General features: G+C 40.5%; 1 protein-coding gene and 1 pseudogene across 2 annotated transcripts; both read right to left on the minus strand.

Moving 5' to 3' along the window:
• Window positions 1-335: 335 nt before the first annotated feature.
• Window positions 336-1853, minus strand: LOC140523369 (olfactory receptor 5A1-like; annotated as a pseudogene).
• A 15817-nt stretch (window positions 1854-17670) lies between these two features.
• LOC140523370 (olfactory receptor 5AN6-like) lies at window positions 17671-22709 on the minus strand. Of its 2 annotated transcripts, XM_072638280.1 has the most exons (2): window positions 22695-22709; window positions 17671-18591 (listed from the first exon to the last, which is right to left on the minus strand). In XM_072638280.1, exons 1-2 carry the CDS (start codon window positions 22707-22709, stop codon window positions 17671-17673), a joined length of 936 nt encoding a protein of 311 aa, XP_072494381.1. The 2 variants fall into 2 exon arrangements, with proteins under 2 accessions (XP_072494381.1, XP_072494380.1); XM_072638279.1 differs by lacking the exon at window positions 22695-22709 and having other exon boundaries at window positions 17671-18606.
• Between the last annotated feature and the right edge of the window lie 4183 nt (window positions 22710-26892).

Raw genomic sequence — 26892 nt, forward strand, 5'->3', positions numbered from 1 at the left:
TGTTTGATTCTTGTCCATATCCTCTTTCCTCTCTAGAAGAGCCACATGGCACATCTGAAATTATGACCTGAGGACTTCAACCTTTCACCTCTGAAACTCCCACCTTGCACCCTGGTGGTCTCATTGATTAGCCTCTCCCATTGCCTACAATTTCAGACAGGCCCCAGCCATGCTTTATTTTATTCCTCAGCCACCTTGTTAGTGGCTGCCAGGATCAGAAACCATGCCCTGAGCACATAAGGTTTGTGTTTCTGGAACTCTTGCCCTGGGGCTCCACTGGTCTGACTGCTGAGCCTATCCTGGGGCTCATCAGTCATGCCCATGTCTCTCCTCCACATACATACATTCTCTAGTTCTGCCATTACTCGGATGTATCAGTCTACTCTAATACGACTTCACTCTTCAACCCAGCAACTTTTCAAACCCAGTGCCTTTTCCCAATCACCATCCCCCTATATGTGTTATCTCCCTCTGTTGGGATGTAAGCACTTCCAAGACAGAGATGGTATTCACTTAAAAATGTACACCTAAGTACCTAGCACAGTGCTTGACACATGTCAAGTGTCTAATAAATGCATTTTGGACAGTTCATCTATCATCCTTCCCTTTTCTTTTATGATTAGCCCACCTCCCTTTCCAATCATACATGACCTTGATTATGTCTTTTATGCCATTTTTATGTGCCTATCATTGATGGTAATAAGCCACAGCCCACTCACATGTACTATTTTTCTTTTCACTGACTTTTGCATGACCCATATTGTTGGTGCAACTATTAAGATTATTCTGTTCCATGATTCAAGGTTCCAGAGAATCTTTAGGTAAAAACTGATGTTGACGAGATGGGCTCCTGTGACATGGAATAAACTGAGACTATTGATTTATTGACTATTTGTTTAAGGAAAGAAGGCACACGTGGATTTCTGCCTTCTCTCCTTGAGCTTCTCCAATGAATCTTTAATCTCTTTGTTTCTCAAACTATATATGATGGGGTTTAACATGGGAATCACAGCTCCATAGAACATAGACACCACTTTATCTTGGTTTTGTGAGTATCTCACCCTAGGATGGAGGTATGCAAACAGGCCAGAGCCATAGAAGAGAACCACAGCCATTAGATGAGAGGCACAGGTGTTGGAAGCCTTTGCTCGTCCTCTGGCTGAATGGATCTTCATAACTGTTGCAATGATATACACATAGGAGACCAGGACAATAATGGCTGACGTTCCTCCAACCATACACACAACAGTGAAGTTCACTACTTGACTGAGAAGAGTGCTGGAACAGGAGAGGGTCAACAGGGAAGGAATATCACAGAAGAAGTGGTTAATAACATCTGGCCCACAGAAGTGGAGCTGAAATACAGAAATGGTTTGGACCAAGCCAGTGAAGATGCCCCCAACATGTGCTGCCATAACCATCTTCACACAAATGGAGGGGGACATGACAGCTGCATAGAGCAATGGGTTGGAAATGGCAATGTATCAGTCATATGCCATGGCTGCCAGGAGGCAGCATTCTGTGCCCCCCATCCCAATGAAGACAAACAATTGAGCAGCACAGCCCACAAAGGAGATGGTCTTTTGCTCCCTGAAGAAGTCATAGAGCATTTTGGGGGCAACAGAGGAAGTATAAGCAATATCAACAAAGGATAAATTACTGAGGAAGAAGTACATGGGAGAATGGAGATGAGATTCAATCCTGATCAGGATGATAAGGGACAAATTCCAGGCTAGAGTCATGAGATAGATTCCCAGGAATAACACAAAAAGGAAGACCTGAAGCTCTGGGTGCTCAGTGAATCCCAGAAGGATAAATCTGGTCACTGATGTGTTATTTCTACCTGGAGCCATTAATCATCTTCCTAGTGCCTACCAAGAATTTTCTGATAATGGTGATCCAAATGACAGAATTCTTATAAGATATCACAGAATTACAGAATGCTAGAGCTGGAAGGGACGTTGGAGGTCATCTATTCAAATCTCCCACTTCTTTCAATAGGTACTTCATGGCATTTCAAGAGCCAATTTTCAGGAACTAGTCTTAATCCAATTCTTGGATTACTTGCTTTTATGTTAAAGTAAATAAGGACTAAATTTCACCCAGTGCCACTTTGTTGGGCAACTGACACCAGCCTAATCATCTCCATTATCATTACCAACATTTGTACTTGTTCCAAATAACCTCTTGGCAACTTATGTAAGCCTTAATTTTGAAAGTTAATCCCTGAGAGTGGTTATCACAGATCACTGAGTCACAGAAACTCAAAATTAGAAGAGACCTCAGCAGTCATTTAGTCCAACCCATCACCCTAAAGAATCCCTACTATAACATACCTGATACGTAGTTATCCAGTCTGTGTGGGAAGACATCGAATGATGGGGAAACTGTTACCTGATGAGGTTGCCCATTCTTCAACTATTCAGTTCTAGTTATTAGGAAGCTTTTCCAGTCTACATCTGCTTCTTTGTACCTTCCATTATTCCTGATTCTGCCTTGTGGGCCCAGAAGAACAAGTCTGGCTCCTCTTCCAACTGACAGAGAATCCTTTCTTCCTTAAGGAAAGCCATTTGGCAAGAACTAAAATGGCTAGGAGCAATTTACCATCTCCTGTCATCATGGACTGGTTTCAGACATCTGAGGTGCCTAGTTCTCTGAGCAGTGGAATCAACACGCAAATGTGAGTAGCCAGAAATGGACATCCTTTCAAGTTTAGAATAAAATTGGGGCTTTCACCTGGCAGTCCTGAAAACAAAATGTTGAAAGGGAAATGACAAGTATGGTGTTGTCCCAGGCAAGAGGAATAGAGAGATGGTAAGCCAGTAACCTCTCTCTGTTCTCCAATGTACTGTTAGAACTAGATACCATCCTACCAGAATCCTGAAATGTTAGAATATGGAGCACAGAAAAGAAATCTGGATAGGAATTTGGAACACAGAAGATAGAATATCAGAGCTAGGAATATTAAAAATGAAAGCTGAAGTTCTTGGTCAAATGATTGTATGGCCTCTGGGATCCCTTTCAGCTCTTAGATTCCGTGATTCTGACCTCAGGACATAAAAGGACACAGCTGGAAGGGAGTTTAGAACAAAGATAGAAGATTTCAGACCTGGGGGAGGGCTTTGAAAATGGATAGAGATCTTAGAACATAGAAACAAGAACGTTAGGGATCATTTAGTCCAAGCTCCTTATTTTACAGAGAAGGAACCAGAGGGTCAAAGAGGGGAAGTTACTTTGTCCAGGAGCACAGAGCTAGTAGGGGGAGGATGCGGGATTGAACAGTAAACTTTATATGGTGCTTTAGATTTGGAGAGCACTTTTACAGACATTATCTCACTTGATTCTCACAACAGACTTTGGTGCTGTTATTATCTTCATTTTACAGATGAGGAAACAGAGTCTGATTGAAGTAAAGTGAATTGCCCAGACTCACGCAGCTAGAAAGTGCATGAAGCTTCAAACTTGAGTCTTCCTCATTCCAAAACAGTGCTTTACTCACTAATTGGCAGATGAATAGAGAGTATATCAGATGTGAGTAAAACCTTTCTTAGGATTAGATGCTGAAGCTGTGCCCAGGTAATATCTCCCTCATTTGATGCTAGACATTCCACCATAAGCAATTCCTTCCTTTGTGGGAATCGTTTCCCCTCTGTATTCATCTCTTTTCAAGAAGGCTATTGCTTTGGGGAGAGTATAAGGGGTTAAGTTGCTAATGTTTTTGCATTTATAGGTGAAGGAACTTATTTTGGATTCCCTTCCCCTAATCCTGAGATTCCTGGACTCTGAGTTGGAGAAATTATACTGGGAGAAGGCAGGAGATATGGGAGATATGAGGGACCTTGAGGAAAAATGTCACTTCTATGAAAAGCACATTCACAGAGTTCTATACTACCTAGCATATGGAATCTCATTTGAATCTAGCATCAAATTTATTTTTTCATAGGATTTTGGCATTTATCTAGTCCAATTCCTCTCACTTTAATGAGGAGAAAACTGAATCCTACAAAGGGGAAGTAACATGCTCACCCTAGTTACCAAGTAGCAGAACTGGATTCAAACCCATGTCTTTGTTAACTATTCAAAATCCAGTGTCCTGATGACTAGACTGAGTGGTTTCTCTAGTGCTACCTTCTACTGGAGACTCATTCTAATCCCTCTGAGTTGCTCATGGTTTCCCTAAAGAAGTACTTTGTGTTAACTTTGCATATTTTTTTGTTTCAGAGTACATGTGGTTTCTTCTCAATGACCATAAGCAGGTACCAAAAGTCCCAAAGACCAAACAGTCTTTGGTTTTGTCTTTGTATTTACAACACCTGGCACAGTGCTTGGCCCCTACTAAGTGTTTAATAAATGTTTGCTGAATTCAGTTGAATAAGTCAGTTTAATTATCTTACCAATTCTCCAGAATAGCCAGTGAAATAACTTCTCCCAAGTTCACCCAATTAGTGCGTGAAATAGCCACAGTATCCCCTCTTCAATGTTCTTTTCTGTTCCTCAGTTTCAAGTGCATACTGTAAGCCTAGTCGCGATTCCCAGACCCCTTTAGACATAACCTGGATATCCAAGCAGTTCTTGGGAGAGAAGCTTCTAAAAGAGGCAATCAAAGGTCACTGGGGAGACTCACCCACATTCTCTACCCAGTTTCAGTATGATTGTGGAGCCCAGGTACTTGAGAAATCTGGGTTTTTTCAATTCCGTATTTGTTTCAGAAACTGAAGCCCTGATCTTGACTGAGAAATATTGGCTCAAGAACCAGGAAAGTTCCAAGTCAGTCACTTACACTGTCTACTGGATGGGAACAGAGAAAAAAATCTCCTAATTAATTAGCAAAGGCTGGTATTTGTGGGTTGTGCAGTGGAGGGTTTAAAGGGAATCCAGTGGCCAGTCACCTCCTCTGAGATCTAGCTTTGATCCCCAAAGTTTGGACTTCTAATTAAAGTATGGACAAATAGGCAGGTTTTGCCGGTGGGGGGGTGGGAAGGGGAAGGAGGGGGGTGGCGTTAAGATCCTCAGTGTCTCTGGGGATAATAGCTGATTCCCATTAGTCCTGGTTTCTTCATTGGTTCTGGTCCTTCCTGGTTAGTTTTCACTTTTAAGAAATCCCTTTAGGTGGGGGGACTTTATACTCAGAAAAACTCTTGGTGATACATTGATGCCTACTGAATAGAGAAAACGAAAGAACCCTGGGTCAAAGACCATGCCTGGGCTATGCATTTAAGATACTTTTGAACCTCTGAGAGGCATCCAGGTGTGGAGGAACAGCCTGGGAGGCAGAAACTCCAAGATTCAAGCCCTAACTCTGAAAAATCAATCAGTAGCATTTATTACACAATTACCATGTGCCAGGCATGGTGCTCAGCACAGGAGTATTGTTGCTCCATCAGCTAAGATGTGTCAGAGACAGAACTTAGACCCAGAGCTTGTAGATTCCCAGGCTGCACCTGGGGTTCCATCCACATTGGGAGCTCCTGTTAAAGAAACCAATGAATATCTGCAAGTCTTCTACAATTTGGTGGTATTTGCCTGGAGTCTGTGAACTTAAAAAAATCTGTAATAACACCTCTTCTAATACAATTGGTTTCCGTTGTAACCTGATGTATTTTATTTTATGCACTTTATAACATTATTTTGAGAAAGGGTCATTAGGCTTCACCAGACAACCAAAAGGATCCATGATGAACACCTGTATTAGAGAGTTGCCTGAGGCACTCGTACCTCAAGTGCCAGGACCACACAGCCAGGCATTAGAAGTGAAGCTGGAACACAAGTCTCCCTGACTCCAAGGACCGCTCTCTACCTCTAAGCCATGCTCATTCTCGACTCTTAAGGAGCTTCAATAGAGAGAATGACATCTGCACACATAACTATGATAGAGAGGAGAGCAAAATATGGAAAATCACTGACATCTTTATACCATTTCTAAGTTCCACAAAGCTCTTTCCCAGCAATAACCCAACAAGTTGGTAAATCCAAGATTTATTATCTCCATAATAACTTTGAGCAAATAAGTTATGTTGTCTATTATAAACACCCAAATTAACTATAAAAGATATATGAAGACAGATGCTATCTGCATCCAGAGAAAGAACTGATAAAGAGAAATATGTATAGAATAATTTTACATACATATATATACATACACACATGCCTATTTGTATCTAATAGTGGCCATCTCTAGGACAGGGGAGGAGGGAGAGGGGAAAAAAAGAGAAAAATATACATGAGAATTTTATAGTATATTTGAAAAGAATAGCAAGTTGTGTATGGCACATTCATGTACACTCATCTTTTTATTGTACTATTATAAAATGTTTGTTTTACTCCATAAATTAAAAATAAAATTTAAAACAAAATAAAGGGAGTTATTTCAACAGATGTGTATGAGGGTTGGGGGTTGGAGACAGGATTGGAATGGAGAAAAACAAACAAAAAAAACAGCACATTCCCTGGAGCTTGAGGACCTGAGCTCAAATTCTACCTCTGCAGCTATTTATGTGATTTTGAACAAGTCATTTAATTTTTCTGGGCCTCAGTTTCCTCATTTGTAGAATGAGACAATTGAACTACATGGCCTCTTAGGTCATCTCTAGCTCCAGTTCTATGATTCTATGATCCTGAGGTCAATCATCCAAGACATAGAGGGATACTATGAGCAAAGAATAAATAGTGGGATAAAGAAAGGGGAGAATTAGTAGTTTAGTTTAGCTAGAATGCAGCATGTATAAAAATTGGGCACAGAGCTTGTAATCAGGAAGACTAATTTTCATGAGTTCAAACACTTACTAGCTGTGTCATCCTGGGCAAGTCACTTAATTCTATTTCCTCATCTGTAAAGTAAGTTGGAAAAGGAAATGGCAAACCACTCCAGTATTTTTGTCAAGAAAATGGCATCATAAGAATCAAGCATGACTGAAAAATGACTGAACAGCAAATAGTGGCATGCATAAAGGGGAATGTCTAGAAAAGTAAGTTGAGGCCAACTAAGGGGTAGCCTTAAATGGTCAGAATTAGCAGTCTATACTGTGAAAATTGAAAAGAAAACAAAGCTTTGAAATGCATTTCCAGGAAGAACAGGAAAATGCTCAAAGTCATGAATCAGACAGTATAATAAGATGGCTTTTGAACCAGTTGAATGACCACACCCAAAGAGGAGCCACTGATTGGTAGATATCAGATTTGAGTGCCTTGAGTAGAGTTCTTCGGGTATCTATCTATCGTCCTGTAATGTTTGCCATTTTGATGAGTGTCTGGGATAAAGACATTGATGACATGTTTGGAAATGACATGAAGCAGGAAAACATAATTGATATGTTAGATAATAGAATCTCCACAAGATTTGACAGGTTAAATCATGGGTTGAATCTAACAAGATGAAATTTAATGAAAAACTAGAAAGACTTAGATTTGGTTTTCAAAAATGAATCTCACAAGTACAAGATGGTGGAACTGGGACTTAGCAACAGTTATTTATCATTCTGTTCTATGTTTTTTGGTAAATTGCAGGTCCACCTAAGTCAAGAGTGTTGAGTGGTTTAAGGCTGCATAAGAGGGCCATAGCACCTAGGGGGTAGGCGATGGTCCTGCTATACACTGAACTAGTTAGAATCCATGTGGAGTGTTTGTATGGATGCTACATTCTGGGAAGGACGTTGCTAAACTGATGGACTTCTGGAGGAGGGCAAATAGCATGGAGAAGGGCCTCCAGATCAATCCATATGGGGTTAGGTTGGAGGAAAAAAGATATTTAGCCTCTGGAGAAGACTCATAAATAATATGAGAGTTATCTTCAAGTATTATAAAGGGCTATCATGGGGAGGAGTGACTGACCTTGTTCTGTTCAGCCCCAAAGGACATTAGCAGGGTTAATGGTTGGAATTCACACACACACACATGCACACATGCACGCACGCACACATGCACGCACACACACACGGAAAATTTCCTAACAATTTGAGCTTGGCAAAAGTGCAGTGAGCAGCCTTGAGAAATGACCATCCCCCACACCTGCCCCAACTTATTTAATCAAATTTGTCAGGGTGTCAGAAAGAGGATTATTGACCAGGCATAGCTCAGGCTCCATGGCCTCTGAGGCTCTTTCCATCTCTGGAATTCTGTGAAGTCATGCCAGCTCTGTTAGGCAGCTGTGGCCTGTCCACATACACCACCCCTTGTCTTGACTCCAGGGAACAACCAATCCCTTAGCACAAATGTCTGGAGGAGTTGAGAGTGGGGGAAGAGAGCCTGAGAAGGTCAATCAGGGAGGCAATTTTCACTGAGAGAAACCTTTCCCCATCCCTAGAGGGGCCATTTCAAGGTGGATCCCCTCGCCTCACCCAGAAGCATTTTTGGAGTACCACACTGAATGAGGAATTCTGATTGCATGACTTTGAGTGAGGGACACTGAAACACCAAATTCCTCCTAGAAACAGACTCCAAATGATGCACAGCCCATCACTTGGAAAACACCCTGGCCTAGTCTCATCTTGAAAGCAACATTTTCTTGGCCACAACTCAGTTTCGAGAAAAAAAAAAAAGGCAACACTGACCGGAGCCATGGAGATGAACTAGGGAACAAAAATTGGGCAGGGCTACACAGCTGTACTCCAGATGCTGGGAGAGAGGCACATCCAGGATATTGCAACCATGAAAAAAATGAACATCTACTCATATCATTATGTGGTGTTTGCTTTTTGTTTGTTTTACTTGGGAGCAAGAGAGCTTTTAAATTTCTATTCTTTTAAATTTTGATGAAATTTCTATTCTTTTAAACTTTGATCAGTCCAGTCCATTTCCCCTGAGGCCTCCCATAACATTTTGTTTGATCCTCTCTGATGAGTTTATTATGTAATATGGTGTGTTATGGTTGGATGTGTGCTGAGAAACTGTGTGGTACTGAGTGGAATGGGGTGGGGAGGAATTATAGAATTATAGACTTAGATGAGGAAGGGGCCTCAGAGGTCATTTTGTCTCACTTTCTCATTTTACCAATGAGGAATGATGAGGCCCAGATAGGCTAAATAACTTGCCAGGGTCATAGAGCCAGTGACCAAGCCAGAATTTCCTCCCAGATCCTCTTTTTCCAAATCCAGAGCTCTTTCTATGGGACCACTCAAATGTTCTCTCAATGAGGAGCTATAGAAATAGATCTTGGGGGGGAGGAGCCAAGATGGCAGAGTAGAAAGACATGTGTATGCTAGCTCTGAACCCACAGCCCATAAAATATCTGTAAAGAAGAACACCCAGCAAATTCTGAGGCAGCAGAAGCCACAGAACAACGGAGCAGAGGAGATTTCTGTTCCAGAGAGACCTGAAAAACTGATGTGAAACGTCTGTCACGCACGGATCAAAAGAGAGAATAGAAGCAATGGGGGGCAGGTTAGGATGGAGGGAAATATAGGTAATCTCATACAACACGACTATTATGGAAGTCATTTGCAAAACTACACAGATGTGGCCTATATTGAATTGCTTGCCTTCCCAAAGGGAATGGGTGGGGAGGGAGGGATGAAGAGAATTTGGAACTCAAAGTTTTAGGAACAACTGTCAAGTACTGTTCTTGCTACTAGGAAATAAAAAATACAGGTAATGGAGTATAGAAAGTTATCTGGCCCTATGGGACAGAAGAGAAGATGGGGACAAGGGAAGGGAGGGATGATAGAAGAGAGGGCAGATTGGTGATAGGGGCAATTAGAATGCTCAGTGTTTTGGGGTGGGGGGAGGGGACAAATGGAGAGAAAATTTGGAACCCAAAATTTTGTGAAAATGAATGTTAAAAGTTAAATAAATCAGTTAAAAAAAAAAGAAATAGATCTTGGAGCATTATGATCTTTGAATGGTCAGTGGAAGGTGACTCAACCTGCAACTGAGAGATGTGATATGGAAGCAGTTAGGTTAGAGTGTATTTCCAAAGATCCATGGCATTTGAGATTTTACTTAAGGTAGAATGTATGCTCCCTAAGAATAGATACTTTAAACTTGGGACCCCTAGTTTGATATGTGAGTTTCCATCCTATCTTCTTTGGAAACAGGTCTTTGGGTTGCTTCTTGGCTTTTTCTAAACTGTACTGCCTTCACTCTGGCCTTCTTCTGCATCCTGCTCTTACCAGGACCTGGACTCTGCCCCCAGTACCCCAGACTCTGAAAGGTGAGTTTTTGCCTTATCTTGCCACCTTGTTTTCAGGCCATTTCCAAACCATGGTATACTAAGGCTCCTCCCCTTTCTAGCATTATTTTTGTGTGTGTTGTCTTCTCCTGTTAAAATATGTAAGCCCTTTGAAGACAGGGATTTTCTTAACTGATATATTTGCATTCCCAGTGCTTATTAGCACAATGCTTGGCACACACAGTAAGTTCTTAATATATGTTTTTCTATTAATTAATTCAATATTTATATCCCAGTACCTAAAACAGAGCCTGGCATATAGTAGGCATTTAATAAGTGGTAGTTGATTGGTTGTTTTACTAAGGAATATCATGAAGGAAGTGGAAAGAACCATACATGACACCTTCAGGAAGAGTTCTAGAACCTGTGAAATATAGGAAAACCTAGAAGAAGACCTCCAGCACATTGAATGACATTCCATGGTGGGCCCATGGGAAAATATGAACTGTGGCATGGTGCTGAATGAGAAGGTCTGGGAGGGTTGTACTCTGCACAGATGGAGAGAATGCCAACAGCAATGCAGTGGCAGTTCAATCAGGCTATTAAAGAAATCTGTGTCTTATAACCCTATGAGACTGTAATGTCCTTGAGTGCAGGAATTGTGTCTTATCTAAACTCCACACCCCTCCCCCAGGGCCCAGCACAGACATTTACACCCAGTAGACACTGGATACATTTTTAAAAATGAACTTTCTTAATCTTTCCACTGAACGGATCAGATTTATTTGGGGAGGGAGAAAGAATCTTCCCAGACATAACCATCCTTCCATCTCCCAAGTTCATAGCCTTAGTGCTAATCCTAAACTGCTCCCTCTCCCTCCCCAGTCATTTGCCAAATCCTTTTGTTACTATTTCAGCAACATCTCTCAAATCCCTCCCTTCTTTCTCTCTTTCTAGCCATTATCCTAGTTCAAGCCCTCATTACTTTTGTCTGTACAATTGTACTAATCTTCCAGCTGGTCTCCCTGGATTCAATCCCTTCCCATGCCCAGCAATCCTCCACTCAGCCACCAAAGTGATTTTCCAAAAGCACAGGTCTCACCTTGCCATGTTCCTCCTTAATCACCTTACACCTGCCTACCTTTCCAGTTTTATTACATGTTACTCTTCTTGCTTACTATGGGCCTAGTCACCTGACCTCTTCTCTGTCCCTCATACATAACACTCCATCTCCCACCTCCATGCCTTTACCAAGGTGGTTTCCACAGTTTTTCTCTCAGAATCTAGTTTCCCTCCCAGGCTCCACTCAAGTACCACTTTCTACATGAGACTTTTCCTGAAGACCAAAGATGTTAGGACCTTGCTCTCTCCAACCGTCTCATGTCTATTTTTAATATGTGTGTATGTGTGCATGTGTGTGTGTATGTGTCTATGTTGTATCCGTCATTTTGGTCATTAATCTCCTGGAAGGCAGGAAGTGTTTTTGTTTACGTTTTTGCATCCAGTGAACCAAGCACAGCGACTGGCACCGAGTAGATGCATAATAAAATTTTACTGATTGATGTGGCAGATAAAGAAAAAAGCCCCACCCTTCCCTTCCCCCAAGAGAACCTCTTAAGTTCTCTTCTCCATTGGAATTTACAGATCATATCCTCTCTGAGAAGGCAGCTAGGATTCATTCTCTAGCCTCACCAATAATAGTAAGAACTCCTTTGGCTGGAGCACTTTACAAAGTTTACACAACCCCAGCAGGCAGGCATTATAAGTATTATTCTGTCCAGTTCATTGATGAGGGAAGTTGAGGGTCTAAAAGAAGTGATCTCACCAAAGTTAGCAAGTAGCAGAGTCAGATTCCAAACCCAGGTCTTTTGGGCACCTGAACTACTGCTCTTTCCATGGTTTCCCATCTCTACAAACAGACTAATTGGCTGCTTCCCAACCCTATACCCAAGCTCCTGGCACTCTTTCCACCCACAAAAAGGCTCCCATTCATTCTTCTCTAGACACAAGTAGTGGGATAGAGGAAACAAGCAGGTGTTCAGGGCACTGCCAGGAGCCAGGCTTTCTGAAATTCCAGCTCCATGCTATCCACTGTGCCACCTAGCTGTTCATTATCAAATGACAGAAATTTTTAAGAGTTGATTGTGATCTGTATGACCTTCAGTGATCTCTTTCTCTGTAAAATGAGTAGTTGGACAATTGGTCTCTAAGATTCATTCCACTACAAACATTATCTGCTGTCTTTTCTTCCTACTCTGTCATTCAAATTATGACATTTTGTCTTTTATGTGCTAGGGTTCCTCCTGTTTCTGATGCTCTGTGTTCTGTGTTCTAAGGTCTCTTCCAACTTATACATTCTAAATTTTAAAGTCTCTTTTCATTCCGACATTCTATACCAGGGATGGTGAATGTGTGACCTTCTAGGTCCTTGTAACAGCAAGGACTCTAACATACACAGGAGGACTTGATGTACAGGTTCTTAGATCTGCTTTTCTAAAAGAAAAGCAACTTCTGAGGGCGTCAACAATCTATTTTAATCATGCACAAATATCATTCACTTAGTTCAGGGGAAAAATCAACACCCTGAATTTCAGGGAAAATACAAGCAGAAATTACAAACAGAAAGACCAAAAGATAGGGCTTCCAACTCTCTAACCATAAGCAATATATATATCATAGATCTACAGACAGATCCTACTGTCTGATCATTACAAACACATGTAGTTACCAGAGAGAGAAGCACTAACATCTGGGTTTTCAAAGCCGGGGGACTCCTTAGCGGTTACCCAGAGTCTCATCTGGCCAAACAAACACTTCCAATGAGTAAGCCCCAAAATAAAACCTCACCTCAGAGTATTTATACACTTTTCAGAGGCAAAGGGCACAACCCTCTGACTAAGTGCCTCAATAAAAATTAACAAAAGATATTGAGGCCTATTAATGGGACAGAGAAGATCTTTAACTCTTCCTCCCACCCATCATTAACCTTGCATTAACATTAAGTCCTTTTGACTGAATCCAAGTGGACTTAAGGATCTCGTACTTAAGGACTTATGGTCACAGGTTCCCCACTCCTGTTTATACCCTCAAGTTCTTTCTCATTCTGAGAGCCTATGGATGTGCTCCAAATTCATCTTTAACAAATTTGTCTTTACCAGGTCCTGTGCTTATCTAGGGAAGTTAGGATGTGTGCACAAATAAGGACAGGTTGTCCCTGAAGTTTGGCTGCAGTTTCAAGCTATTAAACCTTAAAACTGGGACAGTGTAGTGGTAATTTAAATGGGAAGATATTTACCATTCATTAGTAGGCCCATATGACCTGCTGGTCACATGGAGACCTGAGTCACATGGAGCCAATGGTGGGAGGAGTTTGCTGAGTGAGTAGAGCAGAAAGGGTGGAACAGGAAGAGTTAGAGCTCAAGCTGAGCTGAGAAAAAATTGGTGAGAGTAGTCAAAATTGAAGGACGCAGGCACGCAAGCAGCTGGCTGTGAGTGAGAGAAGGGCATTTTGTTTAAGGGAGCCTGTTTGTGATTTGTTTAAGGGAGCTGGTTTGTGGAAAACCTAGCAGAGGGAAAGCTTGGAGCTGGTGTTGTCCTTTGCATTGTTATTTTGTATACATTATGATGGGTTTGGCTTTTTGGTTTCTGAATAAAGGTTTTGGTTCTGTCTTCCATGTGGAGAGCTGTTGTATTTCATGATTCGGAATTGTGCCTTCATATTTTTGGTTGCCATAAGCACTGTGAATATTACATTGATGCTGCAGATAGCTGGCATAATGAAAGGTGGGGTTCAATGGAGCAAAGGAAGCATCTAGACAAAGTCACCTCCAACAATTAGAGGAAACTGATAGTACTTCCACTTAGTGAAATCAGGAAAGATTTCAGAGACATTGGCCCATGAGTGAAGGCTTGAAGTAGCTAGAGTATAGGATTGAGTTAGGAAGAAATGAGTTCAAATCCTACCTCAGACAGTTACTAGCTGTGTAACCCTGACCAAGTCATTACCACCCTTCAGTCTCAGTTTCCCCATCTGGAAGACTAGATATAATAATGGCACCTACTTTCAGTGCTTGTTAGGAGGAGCAAACAAATTAATCTATGGAGTGCCCCTTACAAACCTTAAAGAACTATGGAAATGCTAGCTATTATTATCATCATTATTACTATTTTTGAAGCAAGAGAAAAATTTCAACAGACAAATACAAGAAGAGACTGTATTTCCGGTGTGGGAGATGAGCCTGAGATTCTTGCTTGGAAGAGAGCTAGGAATCAGTTCATTAATGCATGGCATGAGGCTGTGTGTTATAATGGATAGATCACTGGTCTTTGCATCACGAAAACTCAGTTTCAAATCCTACCTTAGATACTTTTACCTTTGTGATCTTAAGCAAGTCATTTCAGTTCTCTGGGCCTCAGCTTTTTTTTTTTTTTCATTTGTAAAATGGGAGGTCTGGATTAAATGATCTCCAAGGTCTTTTCTAGTTTTAAATCTGTGATTCTGAGGCTGTAAAGTCAAGAGGCCATCTGATAGTCTAATGTGTTGGAATGTAGCATGTCTACCAAGGGAATAATGTAAAACAGACATGTCAGACATGTGCCCTACAAGCCACAGGCAGCCTACATCACTCCTAAGTCCAGAACCAGATTCAAATGGAATTGGGAAATATTTAGCAAAATAAATAAAAATACAACAAAACATAGATAATGTTGATATATATGGTGATGAACATTGTCCTTGGAGTCAGAAGGACCTGAGTTCAAATCCAGTATTAGACACTTACTAGCTGTGTGACTGTAGGCAAGTCATTTAACCCTGTTTATGTCAATTTCCTCATCTATAAAATGAACTGGAGAAGGAAAAGGCAAACCACTCCAGTATCTCTGCCATGAAAACTCCAAATGGGGTCACACAAAGTTGGATATGACTAATCGACTGAACAGCCAGAAGTCAATATGTACCCACAGAAACCCTTATGGGTGACTTATAGGTCAATTCTATTTGAGTTTGACGCCAATAACATAGAACAAGACTGAAAAGATAGTCTAGAACAGGGCTTCCTAAACTTTTTTCACTCATGACCCCTTAAGCACTTCTGGTTGTGACCCACAATTTAAGAAGTGCTTGTCTAGAACCAAAGCCTTACATGCCAAAATAAGACATCTGCATGTTACCTTGTAGACTGCAGGGAGCCACCACTCTTTTTAAGAATAACAAACTCAAACTGGGCACATTAGGAAGATGAGATTGGCAGCTTTGGGGAGAATGGGTTAGAGAAAGAGGCTGAATCATAGGGAGGAAGATGAGTTAGGAGATTATTACAATGTTCCAGGTGAGAGGGACTGACTGAGTGCCTGATTCAGAGTGGGGGCTATATCAATAAAGAGAAAGGAATGGATTGCAGAAATTTCAATAGATTAAATCCACAGGACTTGGCCAGAGACTAGGGCAATGATGGGGTGGTGGGAGGAAGGGGGTGGGAGGGATGAGAGAGAAGGAAGAATTAAAGATGCCATATCTGGCATTGGTGTCACATCAACAATAGAAAAGAGATAGATATGGGGGGAAGAGAATGATTTCAATTTGAACATTTTAAGTTTGGGGTACTATGTGAAACATCCAGGGGGGACCAATAATGCTATCCTTCTCATGAGGAGGAAAGAGTAGACATCATAGATTCAAAGACTCCAATGAAAAGGCTGTTGGCTAGAATGGAATGAGCTCTGGACTGAGGAACAAGGTGATCCAGGTTCAATACCCCTATTTCAACACTGTGACTGTGTGATGATGGTCACTTAAGCTCTCTAATCCTCAGCCTTCTCATGTGAAAGATAGGAGCAAGAATACTGATATTTCCTACCTTACAGATCTGCTGTGAGGAAAGTATTTTGTAAACTTCAGAGTGATATAGAAATACAAATTCTTTCAATGACAATGGGTTACCTCTTGTGGTCTTTGCTCTGAGTCTTTACACTAGCAGGCAACCTCACCAATAATTCTCTTCAATTCATGGGAGAAGCTATTATAAAATGAAATGTGATGTCATTATATCTATGTTCCCATCTAATAAGTGGTTGGCCCTAGTGCACGAACATTGAGGGAAGGTCATAGAATCAAAAGATTATGGCAAGAGAACTAGCAGAGCCTCATTGACCAACATCCTCATCTTACAGATAAGAAAACTGAGGCCCAGGGATGTTAAATAATTAAGTTCATATGGGTAGTAAGTTGTTCAGTTATGTCCAACACTTTATGACCTCATTTGGGGTTTCCTTGGCAAAAATACTGGAGTAGTTTGTTATTTCCTTCTCTAGTTCATTTTATAGATAAGGAAACTGAGACAAACAAGGTTAAGTCACTTGCCCAGGTTCACAGAGCTAGTATGTATCTGAGATCAGATCTGGACTCCAGAAATTGAGTCTCCCTGACTCCAAGTCCAGCACTTTATCCACAGCACCACCTAGCTACCCATGAGTAAGAGTCAGAGGCAAAGGCTAAGAGAAGACATGGTCACATTAGCAAAGAGATCACCTGTTTCTGGCCCTACAGTTACTCTTTGATGATGACAAAGTGATAGTCCAGCTATACCTCTGAGCAGGAGTACACTCATTCCATGATCAATGAGGCAAAAGAGTCTTGCTCCCTTTGAGGAGGAGATAGACACACGAGTCCCAAGAAGACTGTGAGTGGAAAAGCAGAAGTAAAAGACAGTAATTTGTTCAGTATTATAGTGGGGATGGTTGTAGTTCCCAGTGGGAGCTGCTGAGTCTAAGCATCTTAACTGTGTCAAAGAACAACTGAGTTAGTCATATATCTCTGGGCTTTCAGTGGGATGCCTGTCTCTAAGAGAAGCCATAGGTACATGAAGTAATTGTTTTTAGTGTATTTTTAATTTATTCCTTTTTATTCTGTGGGCAGGAATAAAAACTTTATTCTGTTGAACCATGCTTATAGCTCAATGTAAAGAACCATGGATTTGGAGTTGGAGAACCTAGGTTCAAATCTAGGTTCTTACACTTAGGACCTGTGTACCCTTAGGCAAGTTATTTGATATTCCTGTGCCTCAGTTTCCCCATTTGTAAAGGAAGGGGTTGGACTGGATAACTTTAAAGGTTTCTTCCAGCTCCAAATCAATGCTACCATAATCATATTTTCAAGTAATTAGGACCCACTGAAATACATACAAGGGTAGGATAGCAGTCACAGTGTGTGGGAGTTTGAGCTGTAAGAGACTAATTGAACAAAATCACACAGACCATTCCTTTGACAAATGAGTGAATAACACTACCACCCACAAAACAGGCAGAGTTGGAAGACAGAGGTGTGAAACTCTTAGAGAACAAGAGAGCTTGGTATTTCTCTTGAGCATCATTTGGTATTTGGTTAAGTAACCACTAGAAAGAGTATGGAATTGCCCAAGTCCTGTTCTTTATGATGGACCAATATCAGGCTAATGACCAACTGTATGAAATGTGACTGCAATGATTGCGATTCCATTTCCTATACACAGCCCTCTAAGCTCAAGGTAGCAGCATCCCAGTCTGTCCAACGTTCTAGAACCAAATGCTTTTTAGGCAAATGCTCTCTTCTCCCACCTCTTCAGTGCTTCTTTGATCTCTTTGTTCCTCAAGCTATAGATTAAAGGATTCAGCATGGGGATGATCATTGTGTAGAAAACAGATACCACCTTGTCGTGGCTGAAGGAGTCATTGGAACTGGGATGCAGGTAAATGAAGAGACCAGAGCCATAAAACAGAGTCACAGCCATCAGGTGAGAAGCACAGGTGTTAAAGGCCTTGGACTGACCTTGAGAGGAGCTGATCTTCAGGATGGCCTCAACAATATTACCATAGGAAACCATAATGATGAGGACAGATAGTAGCCCAAAGATCACTGCCATAACAAACTTGAGAAACTGTAGGGCGAAGGTATCAGAACAGGACAGGACCAGCAACTGAGGTAGATCACAGAAAAAATGATTGATCACATCTGGCCCACAGAAACAGAGCTGAAGTAAAGAACACAGTTGGACCAAGGAACCAGAAAATCCACTCATATACGATCCAGCCACCATCCACACACAGAGGGTAGGAGACATGATTGATGTGTAGAGCAGTGGGTTGCAGATAGCAGCATAACGATCATATGCCATGGCAGCCAGAAGGCAACATTCAGTCAGTCCCATTCCAGAAAAAATGAAGTACTGAGCAGCACAGCCCCCAAAGGAGATGGTCTTCTTCTCCTTGAAGAAGTCTGAGAGCATCTTGGGGGCTGTCGAGGAAACATAGCAGATATCAAGAAAGGACAAATTGCTGAGAAAGTAGTACATGGGTGTGTGGAGATGGGAGTCAGTCTTGATCAGGGCGATGAGGCTCAGGTTCCAGGCTAAAGTCACGAGGTAGATCACCAAGAATAGCAGAAAGAGGAAAACATTGAGCCTTGGATAGTCTGAGAATCCCAAAAGGATGAACCTGGTTACTGCTGTGTCGTTCTTTCCCCCTGACATTGGCTTGATGAGCTTGACATCTACAAGGAGTTAAGAAAAAGAGACTTTTGGGTCAATAATTGCACTCCATCCACCAAAAAAATTAACTGATGTCCATTACTAGTAAAGAGAAGAAATAAATGATCAAATATAGCTCCAATCAATACATCTTGACTAATTAAAATTTAGACTATAAAAGCAGATTTTAACAATACTGTTATTTTTAAATTTTTACTTCATCTCTCTTGGGTGGAGATGGTTAGGTCCCCATTACTAGTGGTCTTCAATGAAGGCATCTACATTACAAAATCACTTTCAGTTCAAACACACTACGTTCTATATTCTATAGTCCATTTCAGTTTTGACATGCTATGTTCTATTTTATAAACCATTTTCCAGATGTAATATTCTATGTTCTAAGGTCCCTTTCAAAATAAATGTTCTGTGTTATACAAATCTGAAAATAAATAGATAAAAATAAAATCTATAAACTTTTCCTTAATATAATCTATTTCTATCTGTATAGGACTATGTCTAGGCATAGTATATTTCCCAGTAACAATGAGGCTAATGAGTTCTTATCATCAGTTATGCTACTATAATGAATGGTTCACAGTATATTCTCCTAAAATCCTGGTAGGTACAAGATAGCTACAGTTATAGCAAATTTCAGCTCTCATGTGAGTGATCTAGTTATTTACAAACAGAAACCCTAGAGACAAATTCAACATCTTCTAAAAAAAAACCTTTGAATTTTCTCCAGGAGAAAAACATAACATGTCTCCCTAGGTAATTTTGCTGGTTGAGAAAATCCCTGGCTGCTGGATCTGTGTTTAGGGATATCAAAGCACCCTGACTTAAAGTGGATTTTATTGGCACTTGTGTAGATACTTATTGTCTGCCTGACCATCATCCAGATATATTCAAATACTGTGTTACTGGTGTTATCTTTGGATGTTGTAGGAATGGCTGAATGGTTGATTTGAAATCACTGAAGATGAATATGTTGTGGAGATTAAATAAATTAATGAGTGACTATATGTTCCTGTGGGGCAGCTAGGTGAGTCTAAAGTCAGGAAGATGGGTTCAAATCTAGCCTCAGACATGCATTGGATGTGTGACCTTGGGAAAATAATTTAACCCTGGTTGCCTCAGTTTCCTCATCTATAAAATGAGCTGGAGAAGGAAATGTCAAAGCACTTCAGTATGTCTGCTAAGAAAACCCTATTAAGGGGTCACAAAGTTAAACACAACTGAAACAACTAAACAACATAATCTTCTGCACCAAGATGTTTTGATTTCACATTGACATGGACTTTTGTGACCTCAATAATTTAGCCAAGACTCCAGTAATATTAGAGCAGGACAGAACACAGGAGTTTATCCAGTTCACTCTCTGTTCTATAGATTTCAGATTCAATATTTGAAATGAGTTATCTGGAGGCTACAAAAAACTGAATCATTGTTCAGGAATCTGTTTAGAAATAAAGAGCAGAGGAAGAATTCTAAAGCAGCTCTCCCTACCCTTTTCCCCGCTTTGTACAAACCACTCTGAAGCCACCAAGCAGCTGCATTTAGGATCAGAAGACCTGAGTCCAAGTCCCTTCAAGACTACTTATTTGAATCATATGTAAATCTAAGGAAGTCGCAGTTAAGTTCCCTCTTTGAGTCTTGGGTTCTTCATTTGTTACACTGGGATAATAATCCTTGGTCTCATTATCTAATGGAGTTGCTGCAAATCTCTATAGAGAAGTGAATTGTTATTATTTTGTGGCAGGAGTTTGGAGTCAAACACCTAAGTGTTCATCACTTTTTCTATCTGACACCATGCTGTCTTCCCTGTTCATTCTCACCCCAGGTTCCAAGCCAATGAAGAAGTATGTTTTGATATTTTTCTCATTAATTACTAAAATTGTAGCATTTCAGTTATATCTCTGAGCTCCCAATGTCACTTAATGTGTTATTTATTTACTAAACTTAAGAAACTTGCTTCCTTATAAGTTGCTCTCCTTCTCTCCTCTCCCTCCCTCCCTCTCTCTCTATCAATCTCTCTCTCTCTCTATCTCTCTCTCCCTGTCTTCTTCTCCCTCTCCCTCTCTCCCTCTCCCTTTTCCAGATAGATATACATATGTATGTGTGTATTATACTACATATACAGACGTGTTTTGACCTAACCTCATATGATATTATTAAGTAGAACAAGCAATAATTTTTATTTATAAAATGTCAGCTATGGAAAATCACAACCAAAGTTACCTCCAATCATCATTACAACTTCCACCTTCTCAATTTTGAAAAACCAAGCCCACTTGGATTTTCTCTCACTCAGGATACCAATTAAGGTTGCGTCTCAAAAATTCTCTTCATGTTTATCACAAAATAAAAGAGAAAAAGTTCCCCCTGCAAGTAAATTCTCTTATTTTCCTCTGTCTTCCTCATAGAACCACTGCTGCTAACAATCTAGCAAGTGACAGTTAGACGCCTCATAGAGAGTTACACTGATTTATAAAGATCAGTCGGTTGGTTGTTGTCCTTCATTCTCTAAGAGGACCAAAATGACATCACTATGTTGGAACTAAGTTGCGACTTGCCCAACTGCGACTGATCAGAACAACACAAGCTAACAATGCTCTCCCACACGTCAGACACAAATAGTCCCTGTGAACATTTGGGGTGGATTCTCTAAGTTTATACATCTCACATTTCTTTTGAGCTACTTCAATTCTACTTTGCTCATAGACTCTCTGAAGATGAGATGCAGCAAAGTATGGATCAGTCCTCTGTTGCTTGTACTAATTGTGGCCTAACAATTAACACCAAGAAAACACAGGTGCTCCATCAGCCCACACCACACCATTCATATTTGAAATCATTGGTTACAGCAAATGGAAAAGTTTTGAATACTGTGGATAAGCTTGCTTACCTTGGCAGTATACTTTCTAGGAATGTGCCCATTGATAATGAGGTTGGCACACACATTGCCAGAGCTAGTTCAGTTTTTGGGAGACCCCGAAGGAAGTATGGAAGAAAAGAGGTATTAGACTGACTATAAAACTGAAGGTCTACAGAGCCATTGTGCTGACCTCATTGTGTATACCTGTGAAACCTGAACAGTACACCAGCACCATGCCAGGAAACTGGATCATTTCCATTTGAATTGTCCTGGGAAGATTCTGAAGCTCACCTGGAAGGATAAAGTACCAGACACTGAGGTCCTTACTCAAACTAAACTGCCGAGCATTCAAACTACTGCAGAGAGCACAACTCTGATGGACTAGCTACGTTGTTTGAAAACCAAACTATGCTTGCCAAAAAGACGATTTTATGTAGAATTCACACATGACAATGCTCACATGGTGGTCAGAAAAAAAGGGATACTCATAAACATAAAATAACAGTATTTGTAGTTTCTATGGGAGAAACTATTGAAGGTAATAGAACAGGTTTTTTTTTGGACCAAACCTATGATTTCATTGGTATAAGGAAGTCTCATTGAGGAAACTCCCTCTACCAATGGCAGCTATCACCTAGTAAGCAATTTTTAATCTTAGAAAGTACCAGAAACATTGGGTTATGTGAATTGACCAGGGACACCCAACCAGTATATATCAGGTTGTCTCAACTCTAAGGGCAGTGCCATATATACTAGGTCACATTTTATCTCTAGTATTATTACTGTCATCTCTCCAGAAAGCTTCATAGAGATTTCTTTCCTAGAGATAATTCTTTAGTTTCTTGTTTTCAGGAACACAAAATTTCAGAGTAGGAAGGGTTCTCAGAGAATATCTATCCAACCCATACCTAAACACTAATCTTCCCTGTAACATCCCTGTCAAATCGTCAGTTAGGTGGCACTAGACTTGGAGTCAGAAAAACCTGAGTTCAAATATGGCCTCAGGTCCTTACTAGCTGTGTAACCATAAACATGTCACAAGCTTTGAGAGCCCCAATTTCCTGCTCTCTAAAATGAGGATAATAGTAGCATCTTCCTCCCAGAATTGCTATGAGGGGCAAGTAAAATAATCTTTATAAAGCATTACATAACTATATTATTATGATAACGATCCCCAGCCTTTGCCTGAAGACCTATGTGAGGAAGCACCCCTGACTCCTCGGGCAGCCATTTCTGCCCCTTAAGATACAAGACCTTACAATAAGTCAAAATCTGTCTCTTGTTGCCCTTAATTCTGCCCACTGGAGCCAAGAAGAACAATTTTAATCCCTTGTCCATGTGATCATCTTTCAGACACTTGATACTTGTCCCCCCTCTTGCAGGGTTCTTAACCTGGGTTCTGTGAATTTGTTTATTTGAAAAACATGTTAATAACTATATTCCAATATGGTTCGTCTCCTTTGCAATTCTATTTTAATGTATGTATTTACAAACGTTATTAGGAGAAGGGGGCTATGGGTTTCATCAAGGCTGTCCAAGGGCTCCATAGCACAAAAAAAAAAAAAAAAAAGACCCTAAAGCCTAAGGCTTCCTTTTGTCATTGGTTCCTTCAAATGCTGGTCTTATGTCCTGATCTTAAGATTTTTCCCTATTCTGGTTCTCCTCTGGATGCTTCCCAGTTTATCAATATCCAAATGAGGCAATCAGAAATTAGTCCGATACTCTAGGTATTGTTATATCAGGACACTATCATCACCTCTATGCTTCTCAACCTTTGGAGGGAAGCTCAGAGGAAGGAAAGCAGACACTGGGTACAAATATATACATGCTGATTTTAAATTGAAATTCCAGTCTACATGAATCCAAATTACTTACATTTTGTACAATAACTCCTCCTCTTCTATAAACCACAATTCAAGAGCCTTTGGGTCCATCTTAAACCCAGCTGGTACTAAAATGCATCTAAAGATTGCATCAAAAACACTTTCATGACTAGGCTTGGCCCCCAAGAGCAAAGTTATGGTGAGACTTGGGGTTGTTAGTTTTCATAATTAAGAAAATCTTGCCCTTGATTTGCTGTTTTACTATTCGGGCTATTTTCATTTCTTCTTTCCAATTCAGAATGACATGTGTGAAGAAAGCTACAGAGGCAGAAAACCTGGTTTTAAGCTCCCACTCTGTCATTTGCTAGCTCACTAGTCTTGAGCAAATCACTTTAACTTTCCCGAGATTCACTTCCTCTCGGTTAAAAATGAAGTGGTTCAACTGGATGGTGTCTAAATTCTCTTCCAGTTCTCACATCCTCTGTGTGTGTGTGTTTGTATGTGTGTGTGTGTGTGTGTGTGTGTGTGTATCTGTGTGTGATTCTATAATGACAGTAGGAACTTTGTCTTTAACATCTTTGTTTATGACTCACCCAACCCAGTGCCTCTTGTGATGCTGGGCACAAACTGAGAAGTCCATGTTCATTGAGTGAATGGAGAAACACAACATTTTGAACCTCAGGTTTTCACTCATCTTCTTCTGGATTTGGGAATTTAGGCACCTTGTTTCTAAACTTACTCCTCCATTTACTGTTAGGATCCTTGTTCTTTTCCACACACAACTTGAGAAGAGAAAGAAAGGAGCGAATTGAAAGGAAAAGGGTCCAAGGACTAAAAGGGGCAATGACTGGGTGGTGGTTCACCCAAGTAGATTAGATTAGAGTTATTCCAGACTGAATCAGCATTAAGAAAGGTGAGGATCAGTTGTCTTCTTTCAAAATTTTTCCAGCTCATTTGTGTTTGTATTATAATTATATCATAATTTGTATTATACAATTTGTATAATACAATATGATACATGTATGATAAAATAATTTACATAATAAATTGTATTGTAATTTATATTATAATAATTAATTCTCTGTAAACTTTGGAGATCTCATAGATTGAATGCTCATTCAGACCTACATTGGATTAGATGATTTCCAAAGATATTTTTCCCCCAATATTTGTCTTTTGTTATTTCATTTGCTTCCTTTTGCTTTCCCTTAGAATTAAATGAGATCTCAGAGGTCATCTTGTCCAACTCTCTCATTTTCTAGATTAGGAACTTGAGGCCCAGATAGGGGAAGGGGATTCTCAGGATCAGAGTCTCAGAGTTGGAAGGGCCCTCCAAGGTCATGTGGCCTAATTATTATAACGCTGTCTATGACATACCTAAGATGTGATTAGCTTTGCATAAAGACCTCCAGGAAAGGAAAAGCTGGTTTCCTGGGCAACATCTAATTTCTAGAGATGTCTCCTGACTTCCACTGAGGTCTCTGGAGACCTGAAATCTGCATTTTTCCTTACATTCAGCCAAAATTTTATTCCCTATAATATCTGCCCATTATTCTGAGTTTGTCCCATTGAGCCTAGACAGAACAAATCTAATCATTCTCAGAATAAATCTGACCTCTCTTCACTATAACAAACCTTGAAGATAGTGAGCATGTCCTCACTAGAGTCTTCTCTTCTTCTGATAATGATCATCCTCTCCTGGCTCTGCTCCATATTAAGATATTAAGGTTGTATTGAGAGAGTTGGAAAGGACCTTAGAAGTCAACTAATCCATCCTTTATTTTATATATAAGGGCACTCAGGTACAGAAAGGTTAAGTCATTTGCCCAAGGTCACACAGGTCGTAAGTGACAAAGTTAGAATCTGAATCTAGACTGTCTTACTCCAAATCCAGTTTTCTTTCTACTTTCCCATCCTACCTCTTAATGACATACTTCCTGAAAACTGTGCCCAGAAATGAATGCAATAGTTTAGATAAAGTTGCTTATCCACAGCTACATAGCTGGTAAGAAGCAGAGAGGAGATTTGAACCTGGGATCTCTACCTTCCGATCCAGGGCTCTTTCCACTGTGCCTCTTTCTAGTATTTTTTCCCACAGACTCTAGCCTTGTCTCTGGTTAGTCAAATCATACCTAAGTCAAAGAGATTCAGGGTACTTAGATACTTCTGAAGGCATAGACTGATAGCAGCTATGGAGATAGTAGCAATCTCCTTCCCCAGACAGATCTGGTCTGCTGGCTTATAGAAAGGGAGGTTGACATGAGATTAAGAATATGTCTTTTCTCTTGGCTATGTCATTATACCCACTCAATGCATAATGCCAGAAATCTGAAGTTAGAAATTTATTCCTATGACTTAGAAATTCTGGACCCAATGAAAATGTAAACAGCCAAGTGGATCATAAGTTCCAGTTCAGGTGTCATAGGATCATAGATGTAGAGTTGGAAAAGATCTTAGAGGTCATTTAACCCAACCTCTTCATTTTACAGATAAGGAAACTAAAGTCCAGAGATGCTAAGTATGACCAACATCACCCATAGTGAATGGTCAAATCAGAATATGAACTCTAAGGTCAGCACTCCTTTTCACTGTACCACACAGAACAGTACCCTCTTAATAAATGTGTTTTACATTGTATTAGGAACCTTCCCTGGGAAATTCAGCATTTTATAATAGTAGAAAGATCTGAGCAGGAGAGAATGTGTTGGCATTCTGGAGGAACTGGGGTAAGTACTGCACCAAAGGGGGCAAAAAGCCCCAAAGAATGGACGTTCCAGTTTTGTTCCATGCTGAACCTACTCACCCAGATGTCATTGAGGACCCTTCTCTGTATGTGGACTTCTGAGGTCTAGAAGTATCTACTACCTTACTAAGGGGCTATCCCTCTGATCCACTCCCAGAGCTCAAAGAGAGCCAAAGTCTTCTCCAAGGTGGTAGACAATCACTCCATGTTATCTTCCCTTTAGGAAGCGTGTCTGCCTTGGTGACTGCTGTTAATCTAAGCCCTAGGTTTGTAGCCAAGTAGGCTACTGGCCAGGTCACTGAGAGAGAGAGGGAGATGTGTCAAACTGAGGATTCTCTTAAGTGCCTCCTTAGGGTCCATGGTGAAGGGAGAGGGTAATTAAAGAGAAAAGTTTTCCAGTTAATTGTTCCCTAGAGGAGTGTCAAAGTGACATGGAAGGGTTATACATCCTAATGCCATTCCTTACCTTAGGTTGGACACTTCATGAAACAATTGAATCAGGGATGGAGTTTCATCTCCAGAATGCAGAATTCTCCAACGTAAGAACTAGGAGAAACCATAGAACATAGACTGGCAGAAGTAGAAAGGGTCTTTGCTATTTTTCTCTAATTAGATCTGTAATTTCAGTAGTGTAACTCAATGAGGAAACTTTCTCCATCAAAATACCTTGGCACCTGCTTTGCAATTTACAGTCAGAGCGTTGTTTGGAGCAACGAGAAATTAAGTGATTTACTCAGGGTCACACAATCAGTATATGTGCCATGGATAGAATGAGCCCAGCTTTCTGTTTTGGAAGTCATCTCTATGCCTGTTATTTTACTAAATCTCTCAAAATTTTGGAAACTTTA

This window comes from Notamacropus eugenii, chromosome 2 (genome assembly GCF_028372415.1).
Source record: "Notamacropus eugenii isolate mMacEug1 chromosome 2, mMacEug1.pri_v2, whole genome shotgun sequence".
In the NCBI taxonomy this organism is placed as follows: Eukaryota; Metazoa; Chordata; class Mammalia; order Diprotodontia; family Macropodidae; genus Notamacropus; species Notamacropus eugenii.